The sequence below is a fragment of the Lichenostomus cassidix genome, chromosome 1 (genome assembly GCF_008360975.1).
Source record: "Lichenostomus cassidix isolate B80296 chromosome 1, HeHo_3.0, whole genome shotgun sequence".
Classification (NCBI taxonomy): Eukaryota; Metazoa; Chordata; class Aves; order Passeriformes; family Meliphagidae; genus Lichenostomus; species Lichenostomus cassidix.
This window is the reverse complement of record NC_139479.1, coordinates 26,230,007-26,243,062: the sequence shown is the minus strand read 5'-3', so window position 1 is coordinate 26,243,062 and position 13,056 is coordinate 26,230,007. Positions and strand designations below refer to the sequence as shown.

Here is a 13,056-nt window from a genome sequence, read left to right as displayed (position 1 = left end):
TGTAATAATAATAGCCTTAGAGAGGAGTGAAATGTAGCACAAGCATCCTGTGTGTGTCTCTTTAATTAGAAACCATGCAGAGTTTGAAATCCAAGGTGCTTCCTAACATGTGCAGCGTTCATTTTAATCATTTCTCAGAGTGCAGGAGGAGGCATCAATTAAGTTCAGCATGAGAGAAACTCCTGGGAGTGGGTGCAGGAAATTAATTTTTTTAGTGATATTATGAAATTGATGATGATGATGATGCCCAGGGACAGCACTTTGAAAGCATTAACCTGAAAAGGCACAAAGGAGCCCCGTACGATGTCAGCAAGCAGCCAAAGCACTGAAAGATCCTTAAGGCACAAATCTGACCCATATTCTGTACATAATCAACTTGCCTCCCCCCAAAAGGGATTCGGGAGAATGATATAAAAGCACGATTTGCATTACGAAGCCTTGTATCTTCCTTGATGTTTTCCTTGTCTGCTCCGACTACTGTTGCTTCCCAACGTCAAAGTGCACTAAGGTTTGCTCCATCCAGGGGAGAAGCTGAGCTGCTCCTAATGGGAGCCTGGCACAGCAGTGCAGGAGCCTTTCCCAGCACGGAGGGGATGAGGACTGGCGGCACTGGAGTGCGAGATGCTCTTTGACCTCTTGAGCACAGTGGGGCAGCCCTGTCCTGGGTGCCCAGCACACGTCAAAGGCAGGGCTGATTAAAGCCCTCCTGGCAGTCAGCTGGCTGACATGTGGAAGGTGCCAGCCTGTCCTGTCAGCGGGATGGAGTTCCTGAAAGCAGTTCCTAATCATCTTTACGAGAACACGCGTGTCAGTAAATTGCAGCTAATGAATCATTTCGGGGCAGGGACCTGGATGGGAGAACAAAGCAGAGGCAGGGTGTGGGATGTCAGGCAGCCTGCAGTCCCAGCAAAGAGCAGGCAGGGGTTCTCAAAAATAAGGTCCTCCTTGAGGGAAAATAACAACCACGGGGATACTTCTGATAAACAGAGCTGAAATGCTGTGATTTAAAAAGCACTGATTTTTCATTTTTAATGGATAGCAGATATTTTCATACTGCTAATCGCAGCAAACAGAGGGGAAATAATCTCTCTAAATTCCTGACAAGTAGGTTGTCTTGTGTGTTTCTTCAGACGATGTGAGCCTGGAGACCCTGATGGGCTCTCACTTGAGAAATTCTCCAACAGCAAAGGAACAAGGAGGCTGCTCACACAGTGCAGATGTGGATGAGCTAACTCCTCTCGCGCTGACATTTTGAGCCAAGAATATTTCAACATTAGCATCTCCTAATGCAGTTTCATCTCACTGGCTATAAAGCCTGTCCTGGTGCAAAAGAAACCTCTGTGATTTTCATGTAACTATGAGAAAAGAGCCACAGCCGTTTTTGTATAACAGGATTTGTGTGGGCTGTTGGTAAGGGCACGCTGCTGATAAATAAGGTTCAGTTGTAAATATTCTCTAGTGACATGGGAATTTATCCACCTATTGAAGTTTACAACTGAGCTACCGAGGGAACATGTTCTTTAGCTCCACTGTGTATGCAGTTCACGGTGCATTTATCAAACGCCCTGTCAGTTCAGGGAAGGCACAGTTCAGGTAATACAGTATTTATGGAACTGTGAATACCACCTCAAAAAGTTCTCTTAGAGCACATTTTTTAAAGCTGTCTTATGAAAACTTTGGACAAGTGGAAAGCAGAGGATATATTTTCAGTTTATAGCACAAGAATCTGCTCTGTGGTCACATACCGTGAAGAAGACACAACAGAAGCAGGTGCTTCCTAGGCACTTCATATATTTATCATAAAGCATAAACTAAAAGCAGTGTAAATTAATCAAATGCTAGTTTTTGCAGAAGTTTTGGTTAAATAGGAATTAAATAGGGATAGGTTGGTTAAATAGGAATTACAGATCCTCCCCTTCATCAGAAATAAAAATCAAGGCTGCCTTCTCATCCTTCACCCATTTACCCATTTCAGTTTGGGTGGGCAGCTTTCCATCCCATTCCCGTATCAGAGGGTCTTCATGGTGTTTTGTCTTATACTGCCTCTCCCATACTACTTGGAAATCCTTCAGTGGCCCTACTCACTCCCCTGTAAAACCATCACTGTTTCACCCTTCAGACCCTGCAATACTCTGACAGCCTCAGAGACTCCTCAGCTCCTCAGTAAATGCAGGTGTCAGTATGGAGCAATGATCCCCACCTATGTCATCTCAGAAAGATTAATTCTAAAAAATCCTTCATTTTTAAATTTTTCTAGATTGTTTTCTTTGGGTGCTGCAGCCTGTGAGCTGAGGCTGCCAAAGTGGCTTGTGTTGTTTCAGGCACCAATATTCTTGATTCTCAGTGACTGAAATGATGGGAGAAGCTTTGTGTAACCTTTAAGTTAACGTTTGTGTGAAAGGAGGGAGAAAGAGAGGAGAAGGATTTTCCTGGTGTTCATTTATGCTAAAAAAAAAAAAAAAAAGTCTCTTCTCTACTGGTAGCAATCCCGGCAAGATTCGCCGGAGTGGGGCTCCCTCTGTTGAGCTCTGGGAGCTTTGCCAGATGGTAAATACAGCTGCCCACTCCATTTTTGGGGCAGCTTCATCTCCAGGCCCTTCCTTACCCCTCTCCCTGCTCTGTGGTCCACCTGAGAGAGAAAAAATTGCAATGGAAAAATCCCAAAAAAGCAGTGTCTGGGAGTAGGACCTCAGAGCTGTGACCTGCCTGGTCTCTTTCAGGAGAAAACCCAGCTCAGGTAAGTTGGATCAGGACTGGGCCATAAAGTCCTTTCTGGGGCAGAGGTGGGAGAGGGTTTCTGCTAAGGAAAAGCTTGAGTCACAAGGCAAGGAGCCAAAAAGAAAGATGTGGAAAGGCTGCAAAGTAAACCAGAGGTATTGGGCTGGATAGCTGTGTTAAAAAGGCACTGCTGGAAAATGTAAGCCATCCCGTGCTTTGTCAGCTTCCACCAGGAAAGATCAAATGAAGCAGTTCCAGCAGAGATTCATGTTATGAGCTTTTATGCAATACTTTTCATATTTTCCCCCAAATATTATTTTTTTTCTTGCTGTGAATTACAGCATAAGGAATTGTGGAAAATTCCAGAGCTCTAAATGCTGCCATTGGGGGGTGAAGAAACTAAAAAAACTTAAGGCTTTCAAAATTGCACGGGGAACTGACTTTTAACTCATTTTTTTATTAAAAAGCCAGCAAGGACTGGTTCTGTCAGGTGGCTGGGAAAACTGGGTCATGGTTCTGACCAAAGTAGTGTCATCTGGGGAGTAATCAATGAGAGATTTCATGTTTATTTAAAGGTTTTAAGACACACTTTGAATTGAGAACACAAGGCAACCTTAAATATATAACTGTTGTAGTGCCTTGCATATAAGGGGTTTTTTTTGTGTTTCTCTGCAACCTCAAGGGAGGTCCTATTTGATTTGTAGGATGTCTCTGTTGGTGGCTCTGGCAGGCTAAGTGTAGCCAACAGTGCTGTCTTTCCTCCTTGAACTGTTCAAATAGCACATGTCTGTCAGTTTGCCTAGTGTAGTTGCACTGGAAATGTTTTTTTCTGTTATTCGTGGTTTTTCTGTGTTAACCCACCACCAGTTCCTGAAGCCCTGGCTCAGGAAGTGTTTGGTGGCTTTTGCCCTTGTGAGGCAGTCAGCTGAGGCATATTTTGTCTGATGGTTTCTCAGGAAGCCACACTGCATACTTGGGTTAGAAGCTGTCTCAGCTATTGGTTGGGATGTTTTGTAGACCAGCTTCTGCTCTCAAGTGTCTGCACAGCAGCCTATCCTTTCTATCCTTACACTGAGATCCCCACACAGGATTATAAGGGTCAGACTTGGTCCTTAGGATTCAGTGAATGTTTTCTCTCTGAAAGGGGAAGGACATTCTTAGAACATGCCTAGGTTTTGTAAAGGCTACGGCCAGCACAAGACAAGACTAAGTATTCTTGGTAGAGGCTGCCAGACATTCAACTTTGAGAGATTACTTGTAAGATAAAGCTTTATACCTGGTAGGAACTTTATATACAACCACACTGCTTCATCAAGATTAATGGAATTAAAGTGATTCAACTGAAACCAGAAATTGACCTACAATGCCAGCAGTGTGTTAACAGTACCACTTATTAAAGAGCAGAGAGTTTGGAAGCATTCAGGTTTTACAGAACATGAGGAACTTAGCACTGACACAGTTAAACAGCTGGCTGGTGTTACCCACTGATTCTCTGGGCAGCAACAGCTCTGAATTCACTGCTAGAAAACCAACCTGACCCTGACTATCATGTTTTGTTTAACAGGAGAACATGTGCTTTGAAAATACTTCACTTAAATAGCAGGTTACTAAGAAAAAGAGATATTTGAATGTGTAAATATTGATAGATAGTGAGTGAGGGGCTGAAGCAATGTGAGATTTGCAGAGAACATGAAGCTATTAGCTGTGATTATGGGATCTGATGCACTCTTGCATTCAAGCTGTGAATCTTTCTAATAGAAATGATGTTGGACTGTAAAATTCAGCTCTGATATTGGTAAAGCAGAGAACCCCAGACAGACCTATGTGACAAGCTGTGCAGTGGAAAGCCTGCTGGTGTTTTCTCAGTTGTGCTGCTCACATCAACTGCATTTGCTAAGGGAAACTTTGAAACATTCTTTAATCTTGCTGTGTACAAAAATGGACCTCCTAAGGTGAATTGCAAGTTGTGCCTGTTTGCCAGATAAACTAGAAAATAACCTCAGCAGACGCTGTTCTCTTGGAAGACCAGTTTGTGCTCCACTGGCCCTTTGCTGAAGAAGATGAACACCATCCTGTACTGTTCTGGGGCAGTGAGCTCCACTGTTCCCCGTTCATGGAGAGCAATGTCGATGTGCTAGAATGATGCAGGACCTGCCTGCCTTCGTGCTCCATCTGTTGAGCGATTCCCCTGGTACCTTCATGCTAATTGCAGAAGTCATTTCTGGAAATGGCAGATAGGCTCCTAATCTGTTTGGACACTTCCTCTCCATGTACAAAGGCCACCTCTGGCAAATGTGTAGAGATGTTCCCTAGACCTTTTAGTTGTGGAAAAGCATTTTACCTTCCACTCCTGGTGGGAGGCATGTGCAGCTCAAGTGCATGTTGTCTGCTTGTGTCTTTAGGTGTCAGAAGGACTGCAGCCCATCCGCAGCATCATCAGCCAGGATTAGAGCTTAACTATTTGTTAACCATTTAGTCAAACAAAACAGCAAAGCTTTAGTTAAGAAGTTTTATTGTTACTGTGATTAATTAATACCTATATGGCACTATCAATAAACATGCCACTTTCCAGAGTATGTAAGCGATTACATTGTTTTCATTCTCCGTGGTGCTGCTTCTACTGTCATCTTAACTACTTTTATTCTCAAAGTTGATTTCAAAAAGGTTGTACGTGCGAAGTGTGATTTTTCAGGCTTTTACTGATCTGTCACGCAGAGCTGACTAATAGCACATAACTGGTTTTTGTCTTTGCTTCTTTGTGCAAAATCAGATTCTCCTTGACTAATTTTCCTGCTATTAGTTTTCTGTGGAAGCAAATGCTGCAGTGTCACTGTTGAGATGTGTTGGACAGGTGACCTGTGCTTCTGAATGGCTGTACATAAGACAAACCACCTTACAGAAGACAAAGCACTTTTGAGAGTTTTTGCTGTGAGATATGATGATGATTTATGATCTGTCACCCTGAAAGTTCCTTTTGAGGACAAAAGCCACTAAAAACTCTGCAGGTCACAGATCTGGTGGCAGGATAGATTTTTTGTTTTAAGTGCACTGGTTAATGTTTGCCTCAACCCCTTCTTCCTTCCTGCTTACTGTATGTACAAGTGCTCTCTCCTGCTTCCTAGGGCTGACTAAGTGACGTGTTTGAATGTAAGTGAAAGGTGTTGCTCTGGAAAGATGTCAAACTAAGAGGGACTGCAGCAGGCAGGATGGCAAGGAGGGAGTGGGCAGCACACAGTCCCTGCTGCCCCTGCCAAGTCCAGCAGACATGGCTGTCATTGCCACCACAATGGAGTGGTTTGTTGTGCCAGACTGCCTTCCACTTTTCTGTCCAAAGGGATCCCAGCAGGCATTTCATGCTTGTGATTTAAATTGCTCTCAGCTGATTTGAATGGGTGTTTTGGATGCCAAGGTCAGGGTAATAGGGTAGTAATAGGGAGTAGCCCATCTCCTCCTCAGCAGTCCTGCTGATGGATGCTCCATCACGCAAGCCCTGTCCTCTCCAGCACAGCTGCTGGGATTTCTGCAGAGCTCTTATGGATGTCAGGAAACCATATGCTGAAGTGTCACCCAGCCTGCTTGTGGGGAATTTCCCACCAGTTGGAAAATGTAAATTCAGTCCAAACCACCACCACAGAATCTTTGCTTGTGTAGACTGGGAGATCCAGAGTAATGTGTGATGCTTCAAAAAAATGGAGCAAAAAACTAGCAGTATGAATTTTAATTATTATTTATGCTCTATAGTAATAGCTTGTGTTTAACTGAGATGTGCATGTTCTTAATTACTTTTCCTTATTTTTTCCTTTCTGTGTCTTTTCTTCTTTATTGATTTTTAATTTACTTTGGACATTTACACTTGATAATGCTTGATGAAAGAGATATATGTATATACATTCATGCAGAGGAACAGAATCTTCAGAAATACATTTGGAGGATGGGGTATATGGAGACAGATATTGGAGAATTTTGAAGAACTGCAACAAGCAACATGTCAATGTGTTTTGCTAAAGTGAGTTACGTACAGGAAGAAAAGAAAATTATTGTCCCTAGGAGTGTTCTTACCAGGCTGTTCCAGCAGCCTGTTCTGAGGTTGTTTGGCTTCATCCATTCCTGCTTCACCTCTAGCTCTGACTATGATCAAGACCCATGGAGCAGAGGGAAGGAGGAGTTAAATATTCCTCCACCTTTTGCATTTCTCCAATTTGTTGACTCTTGCATCCCCCTGAAACAGGGATCAGGTGACACTGCCCATGGGGCAGGCAGCATCACACCTGCCTCTTGTGGGGGATCCCCATGTGCAAGGGAAGCCCTTGCAGCAAAGAGGTTGAGGTTTCCATTCTTTGCACAGCTTGACCTGCACAAGACAAGAGGTCGAGCAAGAGAAATTACCCTTCAGCATTAACATGGCTTTCACACTACAGAAAAACAATCTTCTGCTCTGCTGTTGTGGAAAGGAGTTGTAGTTGGAGCCTCAAGAAACTTGGTTTGAGATAAGGGTTGGAATATAGCATTTCTGTCTGGGTTTAGTAGCTGGAAGCTGTGCCCAAGTTTATTTTTGATTTCTTGTTTTATAGGCACCCACGTGATACTTTGGGCAAGCATTAGACCTTTTTTTAAGGTAGTGACCTCCTCCATCAAGTCCTGCACCCAGAAATTGGCAGGCTTTGACCCATGTTGGAGCTTGTGTTGCTTTTGAGCATATTGGGAAAGTGTTTATTTTCTGTAACTTTTGAAAACTTAAGACTTACTCTATCTGTGCAGCTCACATTCTACTAAGCTTTCTACTGGGAGAATTTATTGGAAGCAAGAATGTTTGGGTTTTTTCCCATTCCTTTTGTTCTTCAGGATACATAATGAAGAATGCTCCAGCTTTGCCAGTTAATTGCTTCATGGCTGTTGTTTGTCAATTTGCCAGCAGGTTTCTGCTTAACTGCTGCCATTTGACATTGCTGAAACACAAATGCAGAATGATTGAGTTGCCAACATATCATTGAGCCTTCTGCAAGGGGGATTTTCAGCATATTAATGCTTCAGGCTTTTACGTCAGTATTGATTGCTGGAATAGAAAAGAAACCTTTGGCAGCATTCAGCATCGTGCCAGCATGGATTTAGTGGCAGGAAAAAGAAACTCGCTGTTGCCATTGACTGTGACTTCATCCCTTCCTTTCTTCCTTTTTTACATTTTTTTATTTCTATACACACCCACACAGAGTTTTGAAATTTAATACACATCATAGCCAAATGCCAGTTAGTCTCACAATAAACCAGCAGGGCAAATCAACTACTTGATGCAGTCAGATGTCAAGGCTGTTTAATTCTGCAGCCACCTGCATTATGCCTGACCAGATTTCACAGCAGCTGGGGAGGGGTGTGATGCGAGAGGCTCCTCACAGTGAAGCACTGGTCAAGAGCTGACTTGGAGGAAGGCAGTGGGGTGGTGGTCTCTGCCAAGCCTAAACTGTTGCCTGCCTCTGCTTTGCTTTAGTCTGATCTTGTAGATGATACTTTATAGCCTGTTTCAGATTAGAAGATTTTGTAGGAAGGACCACCTGGGCATTCTGAAAATGATGATTTCTGGCTGAAATGCTGTTGCATGGAACAAAGGCCTGAGGGGAAATAGGACAGGGCATGAGCTGAGATTTTGAACATAAAATGGGAAGGACATGCTCACCAGCAAGGCTTGGGGAGTTTGCATGTCATTCAGGTATCAGTCCTGGCCAACTGCTTTTTCTTTGAATTGGGAAAGTCAAGTGAAGAAGAGGGGTGTGGATAGGCCAGAAAAGTTTGCCAACAAGGAAGATAACCAGGATCAGGGGAAGATTTCTAAGAACAACATAACTGTTCATGAGTGGTGACATTACAACTAGTGAACAGCAGCAGTGATTGTTTTTATTCTATTTCTGAAAGATACTTAATGCTCCCTCCTTTCAGATGTAGTGCAGGGGAACTTTCTGAATCTGATTTGCTTCTCACTTATGAATTAACCAAAAGTAGGAATAATAATGGGAAACTTCTAAAAGTATGCTTCTTAGGGACCATTAATATAATCTAACCGTGAAAAGTCCACTGAAAGCTAGACCTTTTGGCAAGAATATATCATCAAAGAAGCTTCAAGAGTTTATTTTGGGTGTTTGGATTTGGTTGGTTGGTTGTGGGGTTTTTTTGGGCCTTTTTTGGGTTTGTTGTTTTTTGTGGGTTTTTTTTGTAATTGTGTTGTTAAATTTCTTGCTTTGGTCAATTTGAGCAGACACTTGAAGCTTTAGAGCAGGATGAGTAGCTTTATTTGCAAAGGATTAGAGGACACTGGTGCCTGGGCCACAGCAAATGCTTGTGCCTGGGCCACAGTAAATGCAAAATCAAGAGCCTTACAGAAAGGCTGGGAAATGTCTCAATTACAGCAATTTTTTCAATAGAAGGGTATCTTTTCCACTAAATAACACGTTCACCTTAAAAAGTGCCTCTACAGTCTTTAGTTGAAAAGCTGTGATTCAGGATTAGAAAAGCTGTAGCTGATAATTGGAACAGTTTGTTTTGGAAGCCCTTCCCACCGGCAGTTGCACAGATCTCTGTGCAGGACAGTTCCTAGATTACATGGTCCACAGATAAGCCCATGAAAGAGAAGAGGAACACAAGCACCCAAACTGCAAATTCCCATATTAAGGGCTCCAAATAAAACAGTGCAGATTTCAAATGAAAATTTATTTATGTCTGGCAGTTTCTTTGTTTTTGTTAACTTCATTTGCATCAGGTGAAGTTTAAAACAGGGACCTGAATCATCTTCCAGCCAGATCAATTAATTATCAATAAAAACCCAGCATGTGTTTCATTAGAATTTCATCGGTGAAGAGTGCAATGGAGTAAAATCCACTTTGTTTTTCTGTAGCACTGGGGGCTGTTGCCTTTTTACACAGTAAAATGAGGCTTGGAAAGAGAAAGTGGCTAAAAAGTAGAGAAAGTGATCTGACCTTGAATAGCTGCAAAGATCTTGGGAATAGTAAGGCCCTGTGTAGGGTAAGTGATACAGAGCGTGTTTGCCAGGCATGTGTCTGGATCAGCAGTGTGCACCTGGCAGAAGTCTTACTCTTACTTTGATAAATTGTCTTCTCCCAGCATGAATTAAAGTAATGAATCTTTTATTTCTAAATTACTGCAAGGCTCTGTAGTCTTTCAGCTTAATGTGGGGCTTTTTTCTGGTTTCAAGTGAGTAATGCAATCTATGCCTTACCTAAGGAGTTTGATACTATTGTATGCTTAATCTTTAAAATGCTAGGTAGGGGGGCAAAGCTTTGCTGTCAAGGGAAATAACCATCCTGGCAGAGAGAAAAATATCAGTAGGATGCTGCCACTGATTTGGCAGAGACTGTTTGATGCTTTGTTAGCTGGCTGTTGATTTTATGCTTTTTTTAGTTATGTTTGAAGGTGCTTCCAAAATAACTGGTCTTTAACTGGGTAGCTCCATTCAGATACAACAAAATCCCACAGAATACAGAGCAAAAATGGGAACTGTAAATTGCTAATGAGAAAATTTAGAACTGGGGACACCTCTGAGTGAAATTAAATCTCCCTCCAGACAACATGGATAGCACTCTGAAGAGCTGTGCCTGTTTGCTTGTCTCCTTCACTGTGGGCTGTAGGCAAAAAATCTGTCTCACAGCTTTCCAAGGCCTGCACAGCTACTAAAGCCTTTCCTCATAAAAATGAGTCACTTAACGCCTGTGTGTGAAGGTGCACTCAAGAAAGTTACTCTTTGATCGGTGTGGTGTCTGCATGCTGCAGTGACCATCTGGTGCCCAGGAGCAGGCAGAGGCACCAGCAGGCAGTGCAGGCAGCAGGCTGTGCTCCTCCTCCTCCTGCCCAAAGATGCAGGTGTAAGAGCATAAAAAACCACCCCACCAGAGCAGGTCCATTTAATGCACCCGTTGGTACTGAAAAATGCCTCAGCTTCTGGCTTTTAACAAACACTGTGAAAAGTCATCCCAGCATCTCATTTTCTGGAAATGCAGTGTTTCTGTTGGGCCACTCCACCTTCCCCCTGGGGAAAGCATCTGAGTGTTATTTTAGGCACAGGAATGTCATCCAGAAGTACAGGCATAAGAAACACGTGAGGGAATACCAGGGTGTTTTATTAACTATAGCTTTACTTTTTCATTGTCCCTATATGACACCCCATTGACAACCATGATGCACAGCAGGGAACAGACTACTTATAGTCACATGTATGCAATGCAAATTGTGTCATTTTTGTAAATACAACTCTGAAAAAAAAACCGACTCTCATGGAAGGTTGACTTTACAGGACCCCTCTAACATCCCATGTGTTATGTGCTGCTACACATTTGCAGGCTGACTATTAGTTCAAACTCAATAATATGAAAAAATGTATAGGATAATACAGCGACACACCTTTTCTACGCCAGGATGGGTTAAAGAACTGTTATAGGACCAAAGCAGAAGGAAGTTTTGTCCAACACCTTTACCTTCTGCTCTGTGGGATTCAGCAAGAAGAAGAGCAAGTAGACAGGGAGGGCAAGGGCTGCATAAACCAGTACTTCTACCAAAACCTTGTCCATGGAGTCAGCAGCCTGGGTGAGATAATCTGAATGAGATAATCTACCTTCCACTGGGATAAAATGAACTCTGGGAAGAATTCTTCACACTCAAATGGCTTCCATCAAATAGGTTTCTCTTTTCTGTCATACCAAAATATGAACTTTAGAGGCTTTTTTTTTCCTCATGGGCCATGATTTTTTAGTAGTTTGTTTAATTATTTTAATGAGAGTGAAAGCCACAGAGCTCTTTTTATTTCTAAAAGAAAGATTTGAAGCATTCTGCCTATTCCACTTTTCCACAAGGACATTAATTCATGAGCAACAAAGAATATTATAACTGTTTACAGTAGCCCTCAGTGAGTAGGATGAGACTTGGGGATTTGGAAATAAATAAGAGTATTTGGTTACAGAATCAAAAGCTAAACAAAAAGCTTCAAACTTAAAAATGTTTGAAGTTGCTCAGACAAACACAATGAAAAATTATCAAATTGCCAGCTTTTACAACTGCGTGAATCTTCAAGCTTGTTTTGTTTTGTCTCCCTTCTGAGCTTCAGAAACCAAAGCAACCCTGGAGGTCAAAATGTCTGATATTTTACCTTTACACATGTCCAGGTTTACTTGTTTAAACATAATTCCGCTTATGTAGGATATTTTGCAAATTAATTGATGCTGCTTGGTGGTGTAAGAGGTACTGCAGGTTTCAGCTGAGCTGCATGAGATGGACAGTGCCTACTCTGATGTAACACACCTGCTTTCTCAGGCTTACCATCATGTACATCCCAATTTTCCTGATGTCCAGCGTACAGCATTGTGTGGCAGTCAGCTGCAGTCATTGGGGTAATTTGGTCATGGCTGATCAGTTTGCTTCTAGCTAAAAAATTACTCTAAAAAAGATATTGGTGCTGGCTGGAGTTTGCTTAAAGATGTTTATTTTGTTTCTGCAGAGTGTTTCTCAGCTTCCCTATGGCAAAGCCCTCTACACATACGAGGGGAAAGAGCCCGGTGACCTCAAGTTTAACAAGGGGGACATCATCATCCTGCGGCGCAAGGTGGACGAGAATTGGTACCATGGCGAGCTCAACGGGAACCACGGCTTCTTCCCTGCCAGCTACATCCAGTGTATCAAGCCCCTCCCACAAGCTCCACCTCAGGGCAAAGCACTTTACGACTTTGAAATAAAGGATAAAGATCAAGACAAGGATTGCCTGACCTTCACCAAGGTAGGGCAGTAGGTTTTTAAGGAAGCGTTTGGAAAGCTGCTTCTGTAGGGAGTGATGGGGCTCATGTGGTGCTGGCAGCTGAGTCAGGAGCACAGGGCTGCTGGGACTGGTGGGACCTTCCTGATTTTCCTGGCCATCTCTGCCCTCTGTGAGATGCTTGTGCCATGAATAGCAAGGCTGGTATAGAGCTAGTACAGCTCAACAAGTAGAACTGGCTTTTCTCTGTCTAAAAAGCATGCATTTCATCTGCATTGAAATGTTCCCCAAGAATGACTCAAATTTCAGAAAAAAATCTAATGGAAATGTGTCTTTTAATGTTCCTTATTGAATCAGATGTTCCAGTGTTTTAAAATTACATTCAGCTTCAAAATGTATATTGCATCATACTGTATACCAATTAGCAATTGAAATACACTATCATCATAATATATTACAGTTTTTCCGATTTTAAGAACATCAAGACAGTAAAAAGCAGACATTTAAAAAACAGTCTTTGTTTTTTTTAAACCAAAATGTTTAATAAAATCCCGTTGGAATGAGAGAAAACTGAGATACTGTAATTTCCTTTGGGT

The 13,056-nt window shown here is 42.4% G+C and overlaps 1 protein-coding gene across 2 annotated transcripts in view; it reads left to right on the top strand.

Annotated features, from left to right (window-relative positions):
* The window catches only part of SH3RF3 (SH3 domain containing ring finger 3), a 244,511-nt gene that overhangs the window by 140,188 nt on the left and 91,267 nt on the right, over window positions 1-13,056 (top strand). For both annotated transcript variants that reach the window (XM_085053727.1, XM_085053719.1), the window contains exon 2: window positions 12,209-12,484. In XM_085053727.1, coding sequence (XP_084909853.1) covers window positions 12,209-12,484 — 276 coding nt within the window. The remainder of the gene's footprint in view (window positions 1-12,208; window positions 12,485-13,056) is intronic.